This window comes from Pseudophryne corroboree (assembly GCF_028390025.1).
Source record: "Pseudophryne corroboree isolate aPseCor3 chromosome 3 unlocalized genomic scaffold, aPseCor3.hap2 SUPER_3_unloc_3, whole genome shotgun sequence".
NCBI classification, from domain to species: domain Eukaryota; kingdom Metazoa; phylum Chordata; class Amphibia; order Anura; family Myobatrachidae; genus Pseudophryne; species Pseudophryne corroboree.
Window position 1 is genome coordinate 1,604,041 of NW_026967519.1, and position 25,305 is coordinate 1,629,345.

Sequence of the window (25,305 nt, forward strand, 5' to 3'; positions counted from 1 at the left end):
CCCTGTATAACGCTGTGTGTGTATTAAATGATGAGACTGGCTGCTGTGAGAGAGCGGACTACCCAGGATCCTCTGCTCCTGGTGCTATGATACTTGTGTAGTGGCGCATGTGATTCCCCTGCTATATATACAGTGGCCAGCTCACCCCTCATCATATATATTATCACAGAACATGTACTGCTGTTATTCTATACAGGCCAGTCCCCAGCGCAGCGCAGCGTAGCGTATGTGAAGCCATGCTACTCACTTTGTTGGCGCCATTTTGTGTGAGACAATGCATGTTTCTCAGCCTAAATTGGTCTTCAGTAAAATGGCAGAAGTGGGTTTTTTGTTTTTTGTTTTTTAATTACAACAAAACCTCTAGTTACTGAGTGAGAGATCATGTGATCAAGGAGGATCGGGATAAAATTTTATCTGCATTCCCAGGGAGAGTAAAACCCCGCACATAATCCAACCCAATATAGTATTATCAGGTCAGTATTATCAGGTGTTTATCAGTGTGACCTGTGTATATCAGCAGCTATAGGATTTGTGTATTGTGGTCAGTGTGTATTAGTGTGACCTGTGTGTAGGAATCAGTGTGTATCATTAGGTGTGTGATGTGATGTGTGTGTGTATCAGGTGTGACCTGTGTATGGTGATCAGTGTGCATTATGTCTGTGGCATCAGTGTGTAACACTGGATATCCGGCTGGTTTGTGTTTTCCTCTCCCGACTCCCGGCATGGGGAGATGCTAAGCTGGACTGCCTATCTGGTACTTCTGCAACATGGTCTCCAGCTCTCTGGTTTGCCCGCCCCCCTCGGAAGCGTGCGTCTTCAAGAAAATGGTGGCGTGCCAGCCAGGAGTCCACAGCCCCTGACTCGCTGCATGCGTCTGTTCGCCGTGTCTGCGAGCCCCCGCCCATAGTGTGCATTTCAACAAAAATGGGGGCATGCTGTGAATCCATACCCCCCCCTCCCCGACTCGCAGCACACCCCTGTGTGCCATGCTCGTTCGCCCCCCCTTCCCCAGTTCTGAGCGCACGTGTTCACGAATGCCAGGGCCGATTTGTGGCCCCAGTCCGTCCCTGGTCAGATGAATATAGTAGGGTCATATTTGGTCTTTGTCAGTAAGTGAGCGGGACTGACAGGCGAGCATGTGTCAGGGCAAATGGGGCAGTGTTGGGGGCGGTAGCCTGTCACAGCGAGACCCCAAATCTACGCAGCAATCTCTGTTACTTTTTGTGTCCGCCACTTCACCACACCCCCATCCCCCTCCTTCCCCATTCCGCTAAGTGTACAATAGAGCAGAGTGACCCCAATCCTTAGGAGTAAGATGTAATTAGCATGGTTACTTACTGCACAAGGAAAGGGCTTGTAGCCTCGGACTTTTACACCTTGAGCTATTTAATTACAAGCCCTTTTCCTTGCGCAGTCAATCTGCCGCTGACGCACATTAACCCCTACATTCCGGGATAAGTGCTCAGCGCTGTGACTTAACACAATCACAGTGGCCGCGATAAGGGCAGATAGCCCAACTTACTGTGGATTTCTATTCAAGCTTCAGGAGGGGGTGAACTGTGGTATGAGCAGCCTGCGGGCTTATCACAGGCTGCAATTGAATAGCCCTGGGGACTGCTTCAAGGCTTTACGTGATATAATATGGTATAAAAGTCACTGACTAGTCTTATAAAGCTGAACTCTGACCTGGACTCTGGTTCGGAGGTCACCCAGTATTTAATATTTTATTATATGTATTCTTGTGATTTTTATTATGGTTATTTTCAGATAAATGAGCTGTGAGGGTCTTTAATTGAAGTTATGTGAAGTCGATGCCCACGCTGTATAAATCGCTAATCACTGAGGATGGGCAAGGACAAGAGTCAGATGACTGAGGACATTTTACACCTCACCCTGGAGATCATCTACCTGCTGACTGGGGAGGTGAGGGTTCTGGAAGCGTCACAGTGACGTCACTCTTGTCTCTTTTACTAACACAGGGACCTGACTGGGGAGGAGAGGGAGTCTGGGAGTGTCACAGTGACACCACTCTTATCTCTATTACTAACACAGGGACCTGACTGGGGAGGTGAGGGAGTCTGGGAGTGTCACAGTGACGTCACTCTTATCTCTATTACACAGGGACCTGACTGGGGAGATGACGGAGTCTGGGAGTGTCACATTGACGCCACTCTTATCTCTATTACTAACACAGGGACCTGACTGGGGAGATGAGGGAGTCTGGGAGTGTCACAGTGACGTGACTCTTATCTCTATTACTAACACAGGGACCTGACTGGGGAGGTGAGGGAGTCTGGGGGTGTCACATTGGCATCACTCTTGCCTCTCTATTACAAAATATCAGCACCACACTAGGCATAATGAAGGCAGAGGGGACCGTCGTTAAGGACGGAGAGTCTACTTGGATGCCGAAGGAACAGTGGAAAATATTTTTGCTTGTTTCAAATATCAATACAAGTTGCTTTGTGCCTAGCTGAGGGCAGAGTCTCGATACACAGCATGTGTGAGAGAGGACCAATGTTCACAGTGGCCTGTGGAGTCTCGCCCCTGAAAAAGTGGATCCAGTTTGGGCAAAACCTCTGGCTATTTAAGGGGTTTTGCAGCTTGTTGCAAATCCTAGAGTGCCAGGCAGGGATCCTCCCTCCTCCAACCCATCTCAGGAGCCACAGGGAGTGACGTAGAACAGGGAATGTCACGACCCGCACATGCAGTAACGGAGGAGCAGATCTGGTCTCAATACCTGGTTGGGTCGGTGCATGGTCTTGTCCAGGTTATGCAAATGTTTGCTTCCAGTGGTTCTCCACTCATAGTAAGTGTCTAGCTCCTGAGCTTTCCTCCCAGGAACAAGGTCAGGTGGCTGACACTCTGACAGAGCGCTTTCCTCATGCCCAACCAAACCTTCAGTAAGAGCACTGACCAAACCTTCAGCAGGAGCACATGTAGACTGTACAAGCCATCAGGCAGACACTAGGTATTGAGGGCAGAGTGGCAGTGAAAGAATCTCGCCAATGGCCTGCTGCAGGATAAAGAATACAATGACATGTTCTTCCCTTCTTTATCTTGAGTTATGGGACCTTTTAAGAAAGCCATAGACCTGGTTTGATGATAGATTTCATGTAAGATGCATTCCCATTATTCACTCCCCAGTGAAAATAATGTGAATTGTGACTCTACACTTAAACTAGATCCTTTAAAGTTCATCTGTTCAAGACCAGTACCATTCCAAGTTGATTTACACAATGGTAATGGCATACCATTTACCCATCTTACCCTCGGCTTGTGTCAGTAAGATTGTGAAGAGTTGGTCGGACTAGTTGTCAAAGGGTCTGGAAACGGGCAGACCAAGATCTATCCTACAATCCTTTTGATACCTAGAGGAGGGCGCCACTGGTGCGGGGCAGATTAAGGCACAGTTCTCGACTCTACCTCAACATTCCAGGTAGGCAGTGTCCACTGGCTGAGGGCCTAGGTCAGAGGTTCTCAAACGCGGTCCTCAAGGCACCCCAACGGTCCAGGTTTTAAGTATGTATATCCATGGCTCAGCACAGATGGTTAAATCAAATTGAAGTACTAATTAAATCACCTGTGGCCAAACATGGATATACTAAAAACCTGGACCATTGGGGTGCCTTGAGGACTTCGTTTGAGAACCTCTGGCCTAGGTAATGGCTGTGGAGTCCAAATAGACTCTGGAGTTGGTACCTGAAAAGCAGTGCTGAGGGTGTTTACCAAGATCAATTGTGGATGCACATCTTAAGATCCAGTATTGTGACTGTCCTTCCCTAATCAGATGATAGTCTGAAGCAAACTGGATCAGTCTTAATCAGCTAAATTTGGGAGATGGACCAGATCTTGTAATCTCATGGTTGGTTCATAAAATCAGATTTCTTTTCAGTACATGGTTTGCTTAGGGTTGCTGTTTGACATTCACCAGCAGAGGGTGTTCATGCTGGAGTACAAGATCCTCTCCTTTACAAATAATGGTGAAGTCCCTGTTAGATTACAGACTGGTGTCTAGTCATAGTTTGCATGGTTTCATTTGAGAGAGTTCCAGGTCAAACTTATTTAGCAATGAAGTCTCACCTTCAGTGTCTTAGCCTGTGTCCAAGGATGTGTTGGACATTTTTTGTGGCTTAGAGGCAACAAACTCAACTAGGGTTACCAATTCTGCACTTGGGACAGGACTCTGAAAACCACAGACACCAGCCTTCAAACCTTAGGGGTAGTCAACCTTCTATACTCCTTTCAGGTCCTTTAGACTGTGGATGAGACTTTGGATATATATGTGCTGGAACTCATCATTTCTCAATGCCCTGGTCAGATCACATGCGCCCTTGCGAGAAAGAGTAGTAAAAATCCAGTCTTAAATTCCCATGGTGATGTTGTACCTTTTATCTTCAGGGAGGTACCAAAAATGTTCTTGGCTATGAGAGAAAATATGGGCAGAACTGCAATGTTCCAGCCATTGCAGCAGTATTTATTCCAGAGTTGGAGACCTGGGAATTAGCCCTTCATCCTGGGGAACAGTCCCTTCACCTGAAATTCTCCCCATAAAGTGAGGTTCATGCTCAAGGAGAGGAAGCCTGTTTCAGACTGTGATTATCACACGGTCAGCAAGACATACATTGCCTGGTGCAAATGTAAGGTGGTGTCCTACCTCTTCTTTTCATTTGGCCCATTTAATTCTCATTTTATAGGAGGCCCTGGAGATGGACTTAAGTATTGGTTCTTTGAAGGTTCAGATGTTTGTCTTAAGGGTTTTTATCCACAACCTGATGTGGTGTCTGCCTTGCAAGCACCCTCCTCACCTAGAAGCCTGCCTTGCTCTTGGCTATTAATTAAGGCTTGGAGACTTTCAGCAATGGGGGGGCTCTGTCTCTCCTTCCTCCTCTTTCATGACAATAGGACTATCCTTCTGATTAAGCCTCCTATTCAGCCAAATGGGGTCCAAATGTTCCATCTGAATCAAGATATCATAATTCCAGCCTTAAATTAAGGGTCTCTGGATGAAGAGTGCTCTCGTCACTCTCTGGCATAGTCAGGGGCTTAGGGACTTATGTCCAAAGAACCCGTGGGGTATGCAGGTAGGATGACCTCTATGATGATGTTGACAAGAGGTTGGCCTGCACCTAAGGAGACCATTGGCAGGAAGGTACTTGCTCCTGTTTGCATTCTCTTGTACTCCTGGTTCTGGGCTTGGGGTTGTTTTAGGAAATACTGACAGGTCCCCGGCAGCCAGTTGGGGTATATAGAGGGCGAGGGGGTTAAGTTTAAGGAAGGAATTTCCTAGGTGGCCAAACTCCTTCACCGCACTCTGTAGCACAGTTTACACCGTGTTCCACTTTGAGTTCAGAGAATAGAATTTAACATACCCTTATATATCTCATTTTACTATTAGCTGATGGCTTTGTGGAATTGTTAGGTGTTAAAAGATGGATTCTGTGGGATCTATTAGCATGGCGAGTGTTGAACAGAACATGACTGGATCTGTCTTTCCGTGAAATAGGGTGTTTCAGGATGTGAACTGGGTGGTGATTATGCGGAGACATGGGCGTGAGGTGGGCAAATATTAAAAGCTCTGTACATATGGCCTGTTTCTGACGGGTCTCGTATGCCTAGCATGGGGATGGTGGCAGCGGTTATACTAATGATGGAAGCTGGTGCAACATCACATGGTGGCGCTGGTTTCCACTCGCACTTACACAATCAGCCACTAACTGTGCAGGAATACTCCCTCCTATATTCCTTGTTTGCTTCTAGTGCAGGTCCCTGCTGTAAATCACATAGCCTGGTGCTTGCTGCTGCTTTTCCAGGGACCCCCACATTAGTCCAGGTGACCAGTCCAAGCGATGGCATGGGGGCAGGGTATGTGTTTTAGGGCTGGAAAGGTGTACATTATTTATTTAAAAATATTTTTTTTTTTTTTTTACTAAATGTAATAATAATAAAATATATATTTCATCTAGTCTAGTTTTCCGTAAACTTTTTAATTCACATTTTTAATCCTAAGGATTACACAGTAGTGAAACAAATATCTGATGAGGCTGGGACAACCAGCGGCCATCCCTGCGTGTCAGGAGGACTGAGCAGGACCCAGAGCCCCATCACGGTGCCTCCACCTCACTCACTGATACATGAGAGGCACAATGACCAGAAGATCCTGGAACTCGCCAACAAGATCATTCAGCTGCTGACTAGAGAGGTGACTGCTGGGAATGGGACATTATACAGTAATACCAGGGGATGTGTCTGGGTGATGACTGGAGAGGTGACTGCTGGGAATGGGACATTATACAGTAACACCGGGGGATGTGTCTGGAGAGGTGACTGCTGGGAATGGGGCATTATACAGTAACACCAGGGGATGTGTCTGGAGAGGTGACTACTGGGAATGGGACATTATACAGTAACACCAGGGGATGTGTCTGGGTGACGACTGGAGAGGTGACTGCTGGGAATGGGACATTATACAGTAACACCGGGGATGTGTCTGGGTGACAACTGGAGAGGTGACTGCTGGGAATGGGGCATTATACAGTAACACCAGGGGATGTGTCTGGGTGATGACTGGAGAGGTGACTGCTGGGAATGGGACATTATACAGTAATACCAGGGGATGTGTCTGGGTGATGACTGGAGAGGTGACTGCTGGGAATGGGACATTATACAGTAACACCAGGGGATGTGTCTGGGTAATGACTGGAGAGGTGACTGCTGGGAATGGGACATTATACAGTAACACCAGGGGATGTGTCTGGTTGATGACTGAAGAGGGGACTGCTGGGAATGGGACATTATACAGTAACACCAGGGGATGTGTCTGGGTGATGACTGGAGAGGTGACTGCTGGGAATGGGACATTATACAGTAACACCAGGGGATGTGTCTGGGTGATGTCTGGAGAGGTGACTGCTGGGAATGGGACATTATACAGTAACACCAGGGGATGTGTCTGGGTGATGACTGTATCATTGTGTGTGTCAGGTTCCTATAAGGTGTGAGGATGTCACTGTCTATTTCTCCATGGAGGAGTGGGAGTATATAGAGGAACACAGGGGTCTGCACAAGGACGTGATGATAGAGAATCACCGGCCCCTCACATCACCGGGTAAGAGGAGACTGTCATGTAGTGTAATGGAGAGAGCAGCTATGGGGGCCACCTAGATACACATCCTCTGATAATCACATGTATACAATGTACTCAGTCACTGTGTGTCTCCTACAGATGGAGCCAGTAACAGGAATACCCCAGAGAGATGTCCCCGTCCTCTTTATTCCCAGGATCACACAGAGGAGAATCACAGTGTCCTACAGGAGTGTAAGGTAATACTATTCATGGTCTCACCAAATACAAAAGTGACCCTATACTTTTGTATTTGGTGGAAAAACTCTTTGGATTTTGTACATTTATATTCTTCTGATTTCATTTTAGTTAAATCGGACATTATTAAATGTGTTTTTTCTTCTTTGGGGATTTATTTAGAGTGAAGATCTGACTAATATTAAAGCAGAAAACATAGTAAGAGAAGAAGAGACGTATGTGAGGGGTTATCAGCAGTGTAAGGAGGAGGAGATCCCTACAGGTATCAGCACAGGTGAGTAATAATCACTAAGTACAGAGTCACATATTCTCCTTGTTGTGTCACCACAGCAATATCTTATCCTACACCCTCCTCTGTCACTACAGACTAATGAGGACAATGTATCTGCCCAATGGGGGAGTCAGGAGCCATCAGCCCCTATTATACTCCTGCTCTCCCCCCTCACATCATGTCACTGTGTGTTACCAGCCCAGAGTTCTGACCAGTCTCCTCCTCACACTCTCTGGTGTATCTCATACATCAGGAGCCCTCAGCCCCTATTATACTCCTGCTCTCCCCCTCACATCATGTCACTGTGTGTTACCAGCCCAGAGATCTGACCAGTCTCCTCTCCACTCCCTGGTGTATCTCATACATCAGGAGCCATCAGCCCCTATTATACTCCTGCTCTCCCCCTCACATCATGTCACTGTGTGTTACCAGCCCAGAGATCTGACCAGTCTCCTCTCCACTCCCTGGTGTATCTCATACATCAGGAGCCATCAGCCCCTATTATACTCCTGCTCTCCCCCCTCACATCATGTCACTGTGTTACACAGCCCAGAGATCTGACCAGTCTCCTCTCCACTCCCTGGTGTATCTCATACATCAGGAGCCATCAGCCCCTATTATACTCCTGCTCTCCCCCCTCACATCATGTCACTGTGTGTTACCAGCCCAGAGATCTGACCAGTCTCCTCTCCACTCCCTGGTGTATCTCATACATCAGGAGCCATCAGCCCCTATTATACTCCTGCTCTCCCCCTCACATCATGTCACTGTGTGTTACCAGCCCAGAGATCTGACCAGTCTCCTCTCCACTCCCTGGTGTATCTCATACATCAGGAGCCATCAGCCCCTATTATACTCCTGCTCTCCCCCCTCACATCATGTCACTGTGTTACACAGCCCAGAGATCTGACCAGTCTCCACCCCACTCTCTCTGGTGTATCTCAAACATCAGGAGCCATCAGCCCCTATTATACTCCTGCTCTCCCCCTCACATCATGTCACTGTGTTACACAGCCCAGAGATCTGACCAGTCTCCACCCCACTCTCGGGTATAGCTTGTAGCTACAAGTGACTTGTGTGGTTTCTGTACCAAAAAACTGTTTCTTTGGGATGGGAGAAATCACACCAGAATAAAGACTCAAAGCAATGGTTCTCCTCAAAGCTTCAGAAGTCTGGTGGGGGAAAAAAAACTTCTGTTAGAAGGCCATGTGAGGTCTAGGTCACAACTCCCTCTCTCCAGGATTCCTGCCACCTACAGATCCAGAGAAGAAGCTTTGCACTTGTCCCACAACAACAGGAGACAGGCTTCCACCACAGCCTGAGCTGGGTGGGGAGAAGCCATCAGGTTGTTTGTCAGTGGACATCGGAGCTGAGCACCTAGCTTCCCAGGCCTTTCACTACCTGTGTGGATTGCCAGGTGCAGAGATGGTGATCGATCTCATGATGAAAATTCTACTGACAAAAGGGAGCAGAAAAATAACATGACTTCGGCCCCTTAGACATGGACACACTTACCTGGGGGAAGGAACGTTTTCCTCTGGCATACTGATAAACAGTCCTCTTATACTCAGGACTGAGACTCTGTTGTATGGATGGACCTCCATAGACTGGAACCAAATTGCATGAATGGTAATTACTAAGATGTTAGACAGAGAGGGAGTCATCAAATACCAGCCATGCCAGCAAGACAATGGCAAATGGTGCTTAGAAGCTGCAATGTCTTAACACTCTCATATCTAGGTAGGGAACATCTGATTGCAATGGTAATTTCTCTAACGTCCTAAGTGGATGCTGGGGACTCCGTCAGGACCATGGGGAATAGCGGCTCCGCAGGAGACAGGGCACAAAAATAAAGCTTTAGGATTAGGTGGTGTGTACTGGCTCCTCCCCCTATGACCCTCCTCCAAGCCTCAGTTAGGTTTTTGTGCCAGTCCGAGCAGGGTGCAATCTAGGTGGCTCTCCTAAAGAGCTGCTTAGAAAAAGTTTTTAGGTTTTTTATTTTCAGTGAGTCCTGCTGGCAACAGGCTCACTGCATCGAGGGACTTAGGGGAGAGAATTTCAACTCACTTGCGTGCAGGATGGATTGGATTCTTAGGCTACTGGACACCATTAGCTCCAGAGGGAGTCGGAACACAGGTCTCACCCTGGGGTTCGTCCCGGAGCCGCGCCGCCGACCCCCCTTACAGATGCTGAAGATTGAAGGTCCGGAAACAGGCGGCAGAAGGCTCTTCAGTCTTCATGAAGGTAGCGCACAGCACTGCAGCTGTGCGCCATTGTTGTCACACACTTCACACCAAGCGGTCACGGAGGGTGCAGGGCGCTGCTGGGGGCGCCCTGGGCAGCAATATTTAATACCTTTATGGCAAAAGAATACATCACATATAGCCATTGAGGCTATATGTATGTATTTAACCCATGCCAGATATCTAAAACTCCGGGAGAAAAGCCCGCCGAAATAGGGGGCGGGGCTTATTCTCCTCAGCACACAGCGCCATTTTCCTGCTCAGCTCCGCTGTGAGGAAGGCTCCCAGGACTCTCCCCTGCACTGCACTGCACTACAGAAACAGGGTAAAACAGAGAGGGGGGGGCATTTTTTGGCGATATTTTGATATATTTAAGCTGCTATAAGGAACAACACTTATATAAGGTTGTTCCCATATATATTATAGCGCTTGGGTGTGTGCTGGCAAACTCTCCCTCTGTCTCCCCAAAGGGCTAGTGGGGTCCTGTCTTCGATAAGAGCATTCCCTGTGTGTCTGCTGTGTGTCGGTACGTGTGTGTCGACATGTATGAGGACGATGTTGGTGTGGAGGCAGAGCAATTGCCGATAATGGTGATGTCACCCCCCAGGGAGTCGACACCGGAATGGATGGCTTTGTTTATGAAATTTCGTGATAATGTCAGCACAAAAATCAGTTGACGACATGAGACGGCCGGCAAACCAGTTAGTACCTGCCCAGGCGTCTCAGACACCGTCAGGGGCTGTAAAGCGCCCTTTAGCTCAGTCGGTCGACACAGACCCAGACACAGACACTGAATCTAGTGTCGACGGTGATGAAACAAACGTATTTTCAAGTAGGGCCACACGTTATATGATCACGGCAATGAAGGAGGCTTTGCATATCTCTGATACTGCAAGTACCACAAAAAGGGGTATTATGTGGGGGGTGAAAAAACTACCTGTAGTTTTTCCTGAATCAGAGGAATTAAATGATGTATGTGATGAAGCGTGGGTTAACCCAGATAGAAAAGTGCTAATTTCAAAAAAGTTATTAGCATTATACCCTTTCCCGCCAGAGGTTAGGGCGCGCTGGGAAACACCCCCTAGGGTGGATAAGGCGCTCACACGCTTATCAAAACAAGTGGCGTTACCGTCTCCTGATACGGCCGCCCTCAGGGATCCAGCTGATAGGAGACTGCAAACTACCCTAAAAAGTATATACACACATACTGGTGTTATACTGCGACCAGCCATCGCCTCAGCCTGGATGTGCAGTGCTGGGGTCGTCTGGTTGGATTCCCTGACTGAAAATATTGATACCCTGGATAGGGACAGTATTTTATTGACTATAGAGCAATTAAAGGATGCTTTCCTTTATATGCGAGATGCTCAGAGAGATATTTGCACTCTGGCATCGAGAGTAAATGCGATGTCCATATCTGCCAGAAGGAGTTTATGGACGCGACAGTGGTCAGGTGATGCGGATTCCAAACGACATATGGAAGTATTGCCGTTTAAAGGGGAGGAATTATTTGGCGTCGGTCTATCGGATCTGGTGGCCACGGCAACTGCCGGAAAATCCACCTTTTTACCTCAGACCCCCTCCCAACAGAAAAAGACACCGTCTTTTCAGCCGCAGTCCTTTCAGTCCTATAAGAACAAGCGGACAAAAGGACAGTCATATCTGCCTCGGGGCAGAGGAAGGGGTAAGAGAGGGCAGCAAGCAGCCCCTGCCCAGGAACAGAAGCCCTCTCAGGGTTCTGCAAAGCCCTCAGCATGACGCTGGGGCCTTACAAGCGGACTCAGGAGCGGTGGGGGGTCGACTCAAGAATTTCAGCGCACAGTGGGCTTGCTCACAGGTGGACCCCTGGATCCTGCAGGTAGTATCTCAGGGTTACAGGTTGGAATTCGAGAAGTCTCCCCCTCGCAGGTTCCTAAAGTCTGCTTTGCCAACGTCTCCCTCAGACAGGGCGACGGTATTGGAAGCCATTCACAAGCTGTTCTCTCAGCAGGTGATAGTCAAGGTACCCCTCCTACAACAGGGAAAGGGGTATTACTCCACGCTATTTGTGGTACCGAAGCCGGACGGCTCGGTAAGACCTATTCTAAATCTGAAATCTTTGAACCTGTACATACAAAAATTCAAGTTCAAGATGGAGTCACTCAGAGCAGTGATAGCGAATCTGGAAGAAGGGGACTTTATGGTGTCCCTGGACATAAAGGATGCTTACCTGCATGTCCCAATTTGCCCTTCACATCAAGGGTACCTCAGGTTCGTGGTGCAAAACTGTCATTATCAGTTTCAGACGCTGCCGTTTGGATTGTCCACGGCACCTCGGGTCTTTACCAAGGTAATGGCCGAAATGATGATTCTTCTGCGAAGAAGAGGCGTATTAATTATCCCTTACTTGGACGATCTCCTGATAAGGGCAAGGTCCAGAGAACAGCTGGAGGACGGAGTAGCACTAACCCGACTAGTGCTGCAACAACACGGGTGGTTTCTGAATTTTCCAAAATCTCAGTTGACCCCGACGACACGTCTGCTGTTCCTGGGAATGATTCTGGACACGGTTCAGAAAAAGGTGTTTCTTCCGGAGGAGAAAGCCAGGGAGTTATCCGAACTTGTCAGGAACCTCCTAAAACCAGGGAAAGTGTCTGTGCATCAATGCACAAGAGTCCTGGGAAAGATGGTGGCTTCTTACGAAGCGATTCCATTCGGCAGATTCCACGCACGAACTTTTCAGTGGGATCTGCTGGACAAATGGTCCGGATCACATCTGCAGATGCATCAGCGGATAACCTTATCGCCACGGACAAGGGTGTCTCTTCTGTGGTGGTTGCAGAGTGCTCATCTGTTAGAGGGCCGCAGATTCGGCATACAGGACTGGGTCCTGGTGACCACGGATGCCAGTCTGAGAGGCTGGGGAGCGGTCACACAGGGAAGAAACTTCCAGGGAGTATGGTCAAGCCTGGAGATGTCTCTTCACATAAATATACTGGAGCTAAGAGCGATTTACAATGCTCTAAGTCTGGCAAAACCCCTGCTTCAGGGTCAGCCGGTGTTGATCCAGTCGGACAACATCACGGCAGTCGCCCACGTAAACAGACAGGGCGGCACAAGAAGCAGGACAGCAATGGCAGAAGCTGCAAGGATTCTTCGCTGGGCGGAAGATCATGTGATAGCACTGTCAGCAGTATTCATTCCGGGAGTGGACAACTGGGAAGCAGACTTCCTCAGCAGACACGATCTACACCCGGGAGAGTGGGGACTTCATCCAGAAGTCTTCCACATGATTGTGAACCGTTGGGAAAAACCAATGGTGGATATGATGGCGTCCCGCCTCAACAAAAAACTGGACAGGTATTGCGCCAGGTCAAGAGACCCTCAGGCAATAGCTGTGGACGCTCTGGTAACACCGTGGGTGTTCCAGTCAGTGTATGTGTTCCCTCCTCTGCCTCTCATACCAAAAGTACTGAGAATTATACGGCAAAAGGGAGTAAGAACGATACTAGTGGCTCCGGATTGGCCAAGAAGAACTTGGTACCCGGAACTTCAAGAGATGCTCACGGAGGATCCGTGGCCTCTACCTCTAAGACGGGACCTGCTTCAGCAGGGACCGTGTCTATTCCAAGACTTACCGCGGCTGCGTTTGACGGCATGGCGGTTGAACGCCGAATTCTAAGGGAAAAAGGCATTCCGGAAGAGGTCATTCCTACACTGGTAAAAGCCAGGAAGGAGGTGACTGCACAACATTATCACCGCATTTGGAGGAAATATGTTGCGTGGTGTGAGGCCAGAAAGGCCCCCACGGAGGAATTTCAAATGGGTCGATTCCTACATTTCCTGCAAACAGGATTGTCTATGGGCCTCAAATTGGGGTCCATTAAGGTTCAAATTTCGGCCCTGTCGATTTTCTTCCAGAAAGAATTGGCTTCAGTTCCTGAAGTCCAGACTTTTGTAAAAGGAGTACTACATATACAGCCCCCGGTTGTGCCCCCAGTGGCACCGTGGGATCTTAATGTAGTCTTGGATTTTCTCAAATCCCATTGGTTTGAGCCGCTCAAATCGGTGGAGTTGAAGTATCTTACATGGAAAGTAACCATGCTACTGGCCCTGGCTTCAGCCAGGAGAGTATCAGAATTGGCGGCTTTATCATATAAGAGCCCATATCTGATTTTCCATACGGACAGGGCAGAACTGCGGACGCGTCCTCATTTTCTGCCTAAGGTGGTGTCAGCGTTTCACCTGAACCAGCCTATTGTGGTGCCTGCGGCTACTAACGATTTGGAGGATTCCAAGTTGTTGGACGTGGTCCGGGCATTGAAAATATATATTTCAAGAACGGCGGGAGTCAGAAAGTCTGACTCACTGTTTATATTGTATGCACCCAACAAGATGGGTGCTCCTGCTTCTAAGCAGACGATTGCTCGTTGGATTTGTAGCACAATTCAACTTGCACATTTTGTGGCAGGCTTGCCACAACCTAAATCTGTCAAGGCCCATTCCACAAGGAAAGTGGGCTCATCCTGGGCGGCTGCCCGGGGGGTCTCGGCATTACAACTCTGCCGAGCTGCTACTTGGTCAGGGGCAAACACGTTTGCAAAATTCTACAAATTTGATACCCTGGCTGAGGAGGACCTTGAGTTCTCTCATTCGGTGCTGCAGAGTCATCCGCACTCTCCCGCCTGTTTGGGAGCTTTGGTATAATCCCCACGGTCCTGACGGAGTTCCCAGCATCCACTTAGGACGTTAGAGAAAATAAGAATTTACTTACCGATAATTCTATTTCTCGTAGTCCGTAGTGGATGCTGGGCGCCCATCCCAAGTGCGGATTGTCTGCAATACTTGTACATAGTTATTGTTACAAACAAATTCGGGTTGTTATTGTTATGAGCCGTCTGTTCAGAGGCTCCTACGTTTGTCATACTGTTAACTGGGTTCAGATCACAAGTTATACGGTGTGATTGGTGTGGCTGGTATGAGTCTTACCCGGGATTCAATATCCTTCCTTATTGTGTACGCTCGTCCGGGCACAGTATCCTAACTGAGGCTTGGAGGAGGGTCATAGGGGGAGGAGCCAGTACACACCACCTAATCCTAAAGCTTTATTTTTGTGCCCTGTCTCCTGCGGAGCCGCTATTCCCCATGGTCCTGACGGAGTCCCCAGCATCCACTACGGACTACGAGAAATAGAATTATCGGTAAGTAAATTCTTATTTTTTTTCCTTGTCTTACAAACATTAATATGGAATGGTAATAGTGTCTAACTCTACAGTAATAGTGTCTAACTCTATCCTCCTCTCCCTAACCTAAATCTAATCCTCTGCCTAGTGCCTAACCCTCCCCGTAGTGCCTAACTCTATCCTCCCCTCCCTTAACCTAAACGTAATCCTCCTCCTGGTGTCTAATCCTCCCCGTAGTGCCTAACCCTATCCTCACCTCCCATAGCCTAGTCCTCCCCTTAGTGCCTTATCCTCCCCCTCGTGCCTAACTCTAACCCTCCCCGTAGTGCCTAACTCTATCCTCCCCTCCCTTAACCTAAACGTAATCCTCCTCCTGGTGTCTAATCCTCCCCGTAGTGCCTAACCCTATCCTCACCTCCCATAGCCTAGTCCTCCCCTTAGTGCCTTATCCTCCCCCTCGTGCCTAACTCTCCCCGTAGTGCCTAACTCTATCCTCCCCTTCCATAACCTAAACTTAATCCTCTTCCAGGTGCCTAACCCTCCCCGTAGTGCCTACCTCTATCATCCCCTCCCATAGCCTAGCCCTCCACTTAGTGCCTAACCCTTTCCTCCCCTCCCCTCCCATAGCCTAAACCTAGCCTCCCCCCTAGTGCCTAACCCTAATCCTTCCCCTAGTGCCTAACGCTATCCTCCCCTCCCATAGCCTAAACCTAACCTTCCCCCTAGTGCCTAACTCTATCCTCCCCTCCCATAGCCTAGCCCTCCCCTTAGTGCCTAACACTTTCCTTCCCTCCCATAGCCTAAACCTAGCTTCCCCCCTAGTGCCTAACCCTAATCCTTCCCCTAGTGCCTAACGCTATCCTCCCCTCCCATAGCTTAAACCTAACCTTCCCCCTAGTCCCTAACTCTATCCCCCCCCCCCCCATAGCCTAAACCTAACCTTCCCCCTAGTGCCCAACTCTATCCTCCCCTCCCATAGCCTAGCCCTCCCCTTAGTGCCTAAACCTAACCCTCCCCCTGGTGCCTAATCCTTTCCTCCCCTCCCATAGCCTAAACCTAGCCTCCCCCCCCCCCCCCCACCCCGTGCCTAACCCTAATTCTTCCCCTAGTGCCTAACTGTATCCTCCCCTCCCATAGCCTAAACCTAACCTTCCTCCTAGTGCCTAACCCTAATCCTTCCCCTAGTGCCTAACTCTATCCTACCCTCCCATAGCCTAAACCTAACCTTCCCCCTAGTGCCTATCTCTATCCTCCCCTCCCATAGCTTAAACCTAACCTTCCCCCTAGTGCCTAACTCTATCCTCCCCTCCCATAGCTTAAACCTAACCTTCCCCCTAGTGCCTAACTCTATCCTCCCCTCCCATAGCTTAAACCTAACCTTCCCCCTAGTGCCTAACTCTATCCTCCCCTCCCATAGCTTAAACCTAACCTTCCTCCTAGTGCCTAACTCTATCCTCCCCTCCCATAGCCTAGCCCTCCCCTTAGTGCCTAACACTTTCCTTCCCTCCCATAGCCTAAACCTAGCTTCCCCCCTAGTGCCTAACCGTAATCCTTCCCCTAGTGCCTAACTCTATACTCCCCTCCCATAGCTTAAACCTAACCTTCCCCCTAGTGCCTATCTCTATCCTCCCCTCCCATAGCCTAGCCCTCCCCTTAGTGCCTAATCCTAATCTCAGAACCACCCACTAATGTTTAACCCTACCCCTCCAGTTCTGCAGCCCAACCATTATGTTCAGCATTCTGAGAATGTCAGCATTTCTGATGTCGATATTACGAACATGTCTGCATTCTGCTGGTGCTAACATGTTTAATGTCTACATTTCAGTAATCTAGACATAATGACTGCATCCCCTGTACAGTGACTCCCTGGTGCTTGCATTGCTTCTTTTTCTCCCCTGTGGCTGCTAAGATTGTCTTCTGACCCGGAGTTTATACCGTACCACATGTGAATTATATTGCTATAATGTAGTTTATGAAATCTGTTCTGAGGGGCGGTTCCAGAGAGAAGGGGGCCCATGTGCAGTCTCCATGTGGCACATTTGCAATTAGACATGGGCACTGTGCCAGATTCTACTGCGCAGGTCTCCAAGAACATGGCGTCCGCACCATGTTCCCAGTGATTTCTCCACTGCACATGAGCAAATCTCCGTGGAAATGGCAGCAGCGCCATTGTCCTGGTGACTGCTGCAGCTTTGGCGCTGGGCTCCGGAAAGGTAATGCACAAAATGGAAAGCTGCTCAATCAGATTGTAATGTCACTCAGGTGCTAAAAGGGAGGGGTAATTCTGTGTAGGCATTAGGGAACACATAGTTTTTTCCTCCGGAAAGGTAAGTATAATGTTTGGGTGCAGGGCATACAGTGTTGGCATTCATGGAGCCAGTGGCCAGTCTGCTCTTCAGCTCTTTTCATTCCATCAGTGAGTTAATAAATGGTTCCTTCAAACATCTGGATGTTAAATCTGGGCCATTATTGCAGAACATAAACTTGTGTAGGGGTAACGTTCATTAAATAAGGGTATTTTGTATTCTATCAGATGGACGCAACAGCAGGAAAACGTCTGAGGAACATGTCATTTTTACTCTAGCAAATAACCTAGGAAACAATGACATCCCACGGGATTCTCCAGAAGACACCATAACCCCAGGTCCAGGACTTCACAGTGCAGATATATCAGCTGATCCCTCTGCTCATGAGGAATGTTCTCCTGGCAATTCAGATCTTGTTATAGGTCATACATCTCTTACAGGCGATAAAGTAGTTCCATGGTCTGTAGGCGGAGAATGTTGTACACAGAGCACAGATCCTATAACCCATCAGCCAGCTCATGCGGGTGAGAAGCAGTTTTCATGTCCTGAGTGTGGGAAATGTTTTACAGCAAAATCACATCTTGTGACACATAAAATAACTCATGCTGGTGAGAAACTATTTCCTTGTCCTGAGTGTGGGAAATATTTTAGACAGAAAACGTATCTCGTCCAACATCAGACGGTTCACACTGTCGAGAAGCCGTTTCCATGTCCGGACTGTGAGAAATGTTTTAAGACAAAATCACATCTAACTTACCATCAGAGAACGCACATAGCGGAGAAATCCTTTCCGTGTCCTGAGTGTGGGAAACGTTTTAGGATAAAATCCTATCTTGTCCGACATCGGAGGATGCACTCCGGAGAGAGGCCATTTCCATGTTCGGAGTGTGAGAAGTGCTTTTCAGATAAAACCTCTCTTGTTTATCATCTCAGAACCCACACGTCTGAGAAGTTATTTCCTTGTTCTCAGTGCTTGAAATGTTTTAAAACAAAAGGACATCTTGTTAGACACCAGAGAACGCACACTGGCGAGAAGCCATTTCCGTGTCCCGAGTGTGGGAAATGTTTTACGCAGAAATCACATCTTGATAACCATGAGAGAAGTCACACAGGTGAGAAGCCATTTCCGTGTCCTGAGTGTGGGAAATGTTTTACACAGAAATCCCATCTTGTGGACCATCAGAGAACCCACACCGCTGAGAAACCGTTTCCATGCTCAGAGTGCGGGAAATGCTTCAGGTTGAAAGCAATCCTTGTTCAGCATGAGAGAACTCACACCGGTGAGAAACCGTTTCCATGTTCTGAGTGTGGGAAACGCTTCAGTCAGAAATCTCATCTTATCGATCATCGGAGAGTTCACACGGGCGAGACACCATTTCCATGTCCAGGCTGTGGGAAACGATTTAAGAAAAAGTCAAGTCTAATTTATCACCAGCGATGTCACTCAGCCAAATCCTTTTCATTCTCAGAATGTGGGAAGTTATTTAGCATGAAGGCAAAGCTGGTGGAACATTAAACATTCCATGCAGGTGAGAAGCCGCTCCAGTCTCCTGAATGATGGGAGTGTTTTTAGCCAAAAATCAGATCATATGAGAACATGTATAATCACACATACTTGATCAGGTGAAACGATTGCAGGTTTCTAAGTGAAAAATCTTTTATGCAAAAAATAAATATCTTATGCAAAAAGGTGTTATTTCTGAAGCCGGCTCTTTTGAGCTTCACTGGGTTATTTTTCATCCAATAAAAGTGGGAAGCTTGCAGTTGGCTGGGCAGGTCATTTTATAACTAGCAAAAAATAAAAATAACCGCGCTCTAATAAAACTAATATATAAACTAGATGGAATGGATAAAAATAAACATTTAATATGTAGCAAAAATGAAAATGGCGTCATATAGGCTTTGAAATAACAATGAAAAAAAATATTTACTGTCGGAATGGCAACAGTCAGGATTTTGGCATCTGTGTCAGAATCCCAGTGCTGGCCTTCTCACCGGTGTCGGGATTCCAGTGCTGGCCTTCTCACCGGTGTCGGGATTCCAGTGCTGGCCTTCTCAACGGTGTCGGGATTCCAGTGCTGGCCTTCTCACCGGTGTCGGGATTCCGGTGCTGGTCTTCTCACCGGTGTCGGGATTCCGGTGCTGGCCTTCTCACCGGTGTCGGGATTCCGGTGCTGGCCTTCTCACCGGTGTCGGGATTCCAGTGCTGGCCTTCTCACCGGTGTCGGGATTCCAGTGCTGGCCTTCTCACCGGTGTCGGGATTCCAGTGCTGGCCTTCTCACCGGTGTCGGGATTCCGGTACTGGCCTTCTCACCGGTGTCGGGATTCCAGTGCTGGCCTTCTACCCGGTGTCGGGATTCCAGTGCTGGCCTTCTCACCGGTGTCGGGATTCCGGTGCTGGCCTTCTCACCGGTGTCGGGATTCCAGTGCTGGCCTTCTCACCGGTGTCGGGATTCCAGTGCTGGCCTTCTCACCGCTGTCGGGATTCCAGTGCTGGCCTTCTCACCTGTGTCCGTAGTCCAGTGCTGGCCTTCTCACCGGTGTCCGTAGTCCAGTGCTGGCCTTCTCACCGCTGTCGGGAGTCCAGCGTAGGTATCTTGACTGTCGACACTGAGCGCCAGTATGCCAACTACATCCCAAATGAATAATCTTCAAGCAATCTTCATGTGGATGTGGATAATGACCACATCCATGCAGAAATTTATGAGGTCCTTTCTAGCGGAAAGTCATCATGCACAGGTTGGATCCCTCGTATGATGTTGGTATAGCAAGCTGGGCAAGTCCAGGTGAAGGAAGGGGTAGCCACATCAGGAAGTTGTCCTCATTAAGGGGTTTATATTTGAAGGGTTTTATTGAGTATAATAATATTTTAACTGTATCTTATTGGTATTAAATTAAGTCTGCCTCCTATATTACGATTTATAGAGATGGAATAAGTGTCTCCAGGGTTTAAACAGCTACCATAGTGGTGAGGGTATATAAACATGACCAGAAACCAACAACAATCACCTCTGAAAAAGCTATTGTAGCCATTGCGCACCACCTCTCCTGCCTACTGATTACTTCTTCCCACTCCTACCGCCAAGATTTCTCACGTGCTGCTCCCTTTCTCTGGAATTCTCTTCCTCTCTACAAAATTTCAAACGGGCTCCGAAGACCCACTTCTTCACCAAACCCAGACTAATCTCATCCTAACCCTCTGTTACACGCTCATTTTCTACCCCATCTGTGTCACCCCTGTCTGGCTGCCCCTACCCTTTAGAATGTAAGCTCTCACGAGCAGGGCCCTCACCCCTCATGTGCTTATCCTTTGCTTACTTAAACCATCTTCAGCTGCACCAAATCCTGGGGTTTTCTGCCACCCTGATACTTACGTCAGTGTCGTCTGCTGCTGTAGCTATGTTTATTTACCCTGTACTTGTCCTATATTGTCTTCAACTGTAAGTCACTGTTTTCCTATTTTGATTATTTTGTTTATTTACTCTGTAATTGGGCGCTGCGGATTCCTTGTGGCACCATATAAATAAAGGATAATAATAAATAATAATAATTGTAGCATATACAATACCACAACAGAAGTTTTACTCCAGTATAATTATACCTTCCCCCGTCACAGTAATTGTATATACACAAGGAGAGAAGTATGACTCTTGTTTGGGCGCACTCTTGTTTAATTATGTAAGTGTTAGTTGATAAATGAAGTGCCTAAAAGTTAATAGTGTAGTCTTTTGATTCTGCTCTCTAAAATACGTGAGAACTCAACAAGACAAATTAGACAGAAATAGCCATTGATATGCCAGATGGGAGATGTGTCTCCCAAAAATTGTAAAATGTTCAGATCTTAATTATGCCTGGATAATTGCATATCGGAAAGTAGCTACATACTATGCTGCCTCCGTCTGCCAAAGATCTGTACAAACTGAATTTGTATTAATGCAGCCCTGAATTGGGTTAAGTTCGTGAGTGGAAGAGCCCACACACTACTAAACAATTCTATTAGTTTGCCACTGTTATGGATAGGTAAATTGTGACGAATGAGGTTCAGAAGGTAGTAGGATTAATTATAAGTGGTGATACTGCTGTTGGTGTTGTTTCTATAGGGAAGGAAGTCTTCCTACTTCACTGGATATTTCCTAGCAGTCGCCTGTCTAGGTACTGACCCAGCTCACCTCCGTTTAGCTTCCAAGATCGGACGAGATTGGGCGTGAACATAGGGGTATGGTCGTAGAAAGAACTGACCCTATACCACCAACGAGAGTGCACCGAAACGGAAGGATTGGTTCCTCCTCAGGAAAAAGAATACAAGGACTTCGTTGAGAAGGAGAATGGCCACAGTCGGGTAAGTGTGAAGCTGCTGTCCACGTTAGACTGAAGAGACGCGTCCCTTGAGGGGACACGCTCACCAGAATCGTGGATGAGAGTTCACAGAAGGAAGAAAAGCAAGAAGATAATTGAGGGTAGATGAGATGTTGAAAAAAACAATTGAATTGAATACAGTGGGTCCCTTTCGGTCACCTGGGTTGTTTGAATACTAATGGATCCTAGTAATTGTAACGGATGATCAAGTAGGTACCAAAATGACGAGAAAATATTTTATAATGATAACCATGAAAATACTGATAAATTCTTGTAATTGGTACCTATTCACTAAGTAGGTATGGCGTTACTTGTGCATAACAGACCCTAGTAGTATTTTACTACCAACGAACTTGTATGATATACCAAAAAACCTTAGAAATCACTAGTAACAGTGGCAAAGAATTTTACCGTCAACAACAGTTGTTGCTAATTTGACATGAAATAATGTGTGAGACCGATGGATTGTCACCTCTAAAGTAATCCCCTGGGTGACATGCCCTCAGAGGGACAAAAACATCATACACACAGTTTGAAACTGCCTAGGGCAGACTCAATGCGGGATCGCACAACACCTGTCCCTGTTACATTGAATACAAAGAGATAATATCCCTTGATGTGCAAAAACACCTGTCCCTGTTACATTGAATATAAAGAAATAATATTTCTTGATGTGTATAAACAAAGAATTAGGCGAATATGTTGTACTCATTCACTGGGAACATCAGCAATGTAAATACCAGGATTATTTGCTGAAACCTCAATGTTTAGCTGAAGCGTGAAGGCTTAATCAGATAAAGCAGATAAAAGTTTAGGTGTCACCCCTTCAACCAGTAGGTAGGCGGGGTGCCCACAGGGAATGCGGGGCCACAAATTGCCCACCCTTATCACAAGTCTGTATCACAATGTACCCACATAGGGAGTACACACATATGCAATACAGCCCAGCTGGAGGTACCAGCAATATTGGTGACAGAGATTGTTTCAGAGGCACAAAAAATATTCAGCTAAAGCATAAATACTTAATGAGAAAGGCAATAAATATCACCCATTCAAAATGTCAGACAGGCATCAGTAAGACATTAAATATCACCCATTCAAATGTCGGACAGGCAAGGTGCCCACAAGGAAAGTAGGCAGGCGTGGTGCCCGCAGGGAATGCGGGGCCACAAATTGCCCACCCTTATCACAAGTCTGTATCACAATGTACCCACATAGGGAATACACACATATGCAATACAGCCGGACAGGCAAGGTGCCCACAAGAAAACGCGTTTCACCCGGTCACGGGCTTGTTCACTTCCATTCAGAGCAGCTCTGAATGGAAGTGAACAAGCCCGTGACCGGGTGAAACGCGTTTTCCTTGTGGGCACCTTGCCTGTCCGTCTGTATTGCATATGTGTGTATTCCCTATGTGGGTACATTGTGATACAGACTTGTGATAAGGGTGGGCAATTTGTGGCCCCGCATTCCCTGCGGGCACCACGCCTGCCTACTTTCCTTGTGGGCACCTTGCCTGTCCGACATTTGAATGGGTGATATTTAATGTCTTACTGATGCCTGTCTGACATTTTGAATGGGTGATATTTATTGCCTTTCTCATTAAGTATTTATGCTTTAGCTGAATATTTTTTGTGCCTCTGAAACAATCTCTGTCACCAATATTGCTGGTACCCCCAGCTGGGCTGTATTGCATATGTGTGTACTCCCTATGTGGGTACATTGTGATACAGACTTGTGATAAGGGTGGGCAATTTGTGGCCCCGCATTCCCTGCGGGCACCCCGCCTACCTACTGTTTGAAGGGGTGACACCTAAACTTTTATCTGCTTTATCTGATTAAGCCTTCACGCTTCAGCTAAATATTGAGGTTTTCAGCAAATAATCCTGTTATTTACATTGCTGATGTTCCCAGTGAATGAGTACAACATATTCGCCTAATTCTTTGTTTATACACATCAAGAAATATTGGCCCTCATTCCGAGTTGATCGGTCGCAAGGCGAATTTAGCAGAGTTACACACGCGAAGCCGCCGCCTACTGGGAGTGAATCTTAGCTTCTTAAAATTGCGACCGATGTATTCGCAATATTGCGATTACTAACTACTTAGCAGTTTCAGAGTAGCTCCAGACTTACTCTGCCTGTGCGATCAGTTCAGTGCTTGTCGTTCCTGGTTGACGTCACAAACACACCCAGCGTTCGCCCAGGCACTCCCACCGTTTCCCCGGCCACTCCTGCGTTTTTTCCGGAAACGGTAGCGTTTTCAGCCACACGCCCCTGAAACGCCGTGTTTCCGCCCAGTAACACCCATTTCCTGTCAATCACATTACGATCGCCGGAGCGAAGAAAAAGCCGTGAGTAAAAATACTTTCTTCATAGTAAAGTTACTTGGCGCAGTCGCAGTGCGAACATTGCGCATGCGTACTAAGCGGATTTTCACTGCGATGCGATGAAAAATACCGAGCGAACAACTCGGAATGAGGGCCATTATTTCTTTATATTCAATGTAACAGGGACAGGTGTTTTTGCACATCAAGGGATATTATCTCTTTGTATTCAATGTAACAGGGACAGGTGTTGTGCGATCCCGCATTGAGTCTGCCCTAGGCAGTTTCAAACTGTGTGTATGATGTTTTTGTCCCTCTGAGGGCATGTCACCCAGGGGATTACTTTAGAGGTGACAATCCATCGGTCTCGCACATTATTTCATGTCAAATTAGCAACAACTGTTGTTGACGGTAAAATTCTTTGCCACTGTTACTAGTGATTTCTAAGGTTTTTTGGTATATCATACAAGTTCGTTGGTAGTAAAATACTACTAGGGTCTGTTATGCACAAGTAACGCCATACCTACTTAGTGAATAGGTACCAATTACAAGAATTTATCAGTATTTTCATGGTTATCATTATAAAATATTTTCTCGTCATTTTGGTACCTGCTTGATCATCCGTTACAATTACTAGGATCCATTAGTATTCAAACAACCCAGGTGACCGAAAGGGACCCACTGTATTCAATTCAATTGTTTTTTTCAACATCTCCTCTACCCTCAATTATCTTCTTGCTTTTCTTCCTTCTGTGAACTCTCATCCACGATTCTGGTGAGCGTGTCCCCTCAAGGGACGCGTCTCTTCAGTCTAACGTGGACAGCAGATTCACACTTACCCGACTGTGGCCATTCTCCTTCTCAACGAAGTCCTTGTATTCTTTTTCCTGAGGAGGAACCAATCCCTCCGTTTCGGTGCACTCTCGTTGGTGGTATAGGGTCAGTTCTTTCTACGACCATACCCCTATGTTCACGCCCAATCTCGTCCGATCTTGGAAGCTAAACGGAGGTGGGCTGGGTCAGTACCTAGACAGGCGACTGCTAGGGAATACCCGGTGAAGTAGGAAGACTTCCTTCCCTATAGATACAACACCAACAGCAGTATCACCACTTATACTTAATCCTACTACCTTCTGAACCTCATTCGTCACAATTTACCTATCCATAACAGTGGCAAACTAATAGAATTGTTTAGTAGTGTGTGGGCTCTTCCACTCACGAACTTAACCCAATTCAGGGCTGCATTAATACAAATTCAGTTTGTACAGATCTTTGGCAGACTGAGGCAGCATAGTATGTAGCTACTTTCCGATATGCAA

General features: G+C 47.3%; 1 protein-coding gene and 1 pseudogene across 3 annotated transcripts; both read left to right on the forward strand.

Annotated features, from left to right (window-relative positions):
• The first annotated feature begins 85 nt into the window (after nucleotides 1–85).
• LOC134983958 (gastrula zinc finger protein XlCGF26.1-like) lies at nucleotides 86–18,992 on the forward strand. Of its 3 annotated transcripts, none has more exons than XM_063949593.1 (7): nucleotides 86–473; nucleotides 1,768–1,923; nucleotides 6,011–6,202; nucleotides 6,985–7,108; nucleotides 7,226–7,323; nucleotides 7,484–7,595; nucleotides 17,531–18,992. In XM_063949593.1, exons 2-7 carry the CDS (start codon nucleotides 1,846–1,848, stop codon nucleotides 18,817–18,819), a joined length of 1,893 nt encoding a protein of 630 aa, XP_063805663.1. In that variant the 5' UTR covers nucleotides 86–473; nucleotides 1,768–1,845; the 3' UTR covers nucleotides 18,820–18,992. The 3 variants fall into 3 exon arrangements, with proteins under 3 accessions (XP_063805663.1, XP_063805665.1, XP_063805664.1); XM_063949595.1 differs by having other exon boundaries at nucleotides 7,030–7,108; XM_063949594.1 differs by lacking the exon at nucleotides 86–473 and adding an exon at nucleotides 648–754.
• A 5,942-nt stretch (nucleotides 18,993–24,934) lies between these two features.
• On the forward strand, nucleotides 24,935–25,053 carry LOC134984016 (5S ribosomal RNA; annotated as a pseudogene).
• Nucleotides 25,054–25,305: the final 252 nt, after the last annotated feature.

Bases quoted from the DNA above. Each gene is read 5' to 3' on its own strand.
- LOC134983958 (XM_063949593.1), top strand. From the start codon at position 1,846: ATGGGCAAGGACAAGAGTCAGATGACTGAGGACATTTTACACCTCACC. The intron at 1,924-6,010 runs GTGAGGGTTCTG...TTTAATCCTAAG, and splicing joins TCTACCTGCTGACTGGGGAG to GATTACACAGTAGTGAAACA. The intron at 7,109-7,225 runs GTAAGAGGAGAC...TGTCTCCTACAG, and splicing joins CCGGCCCCTCACATCACCGG to ATGGAGCCAGTAACAGGAAT.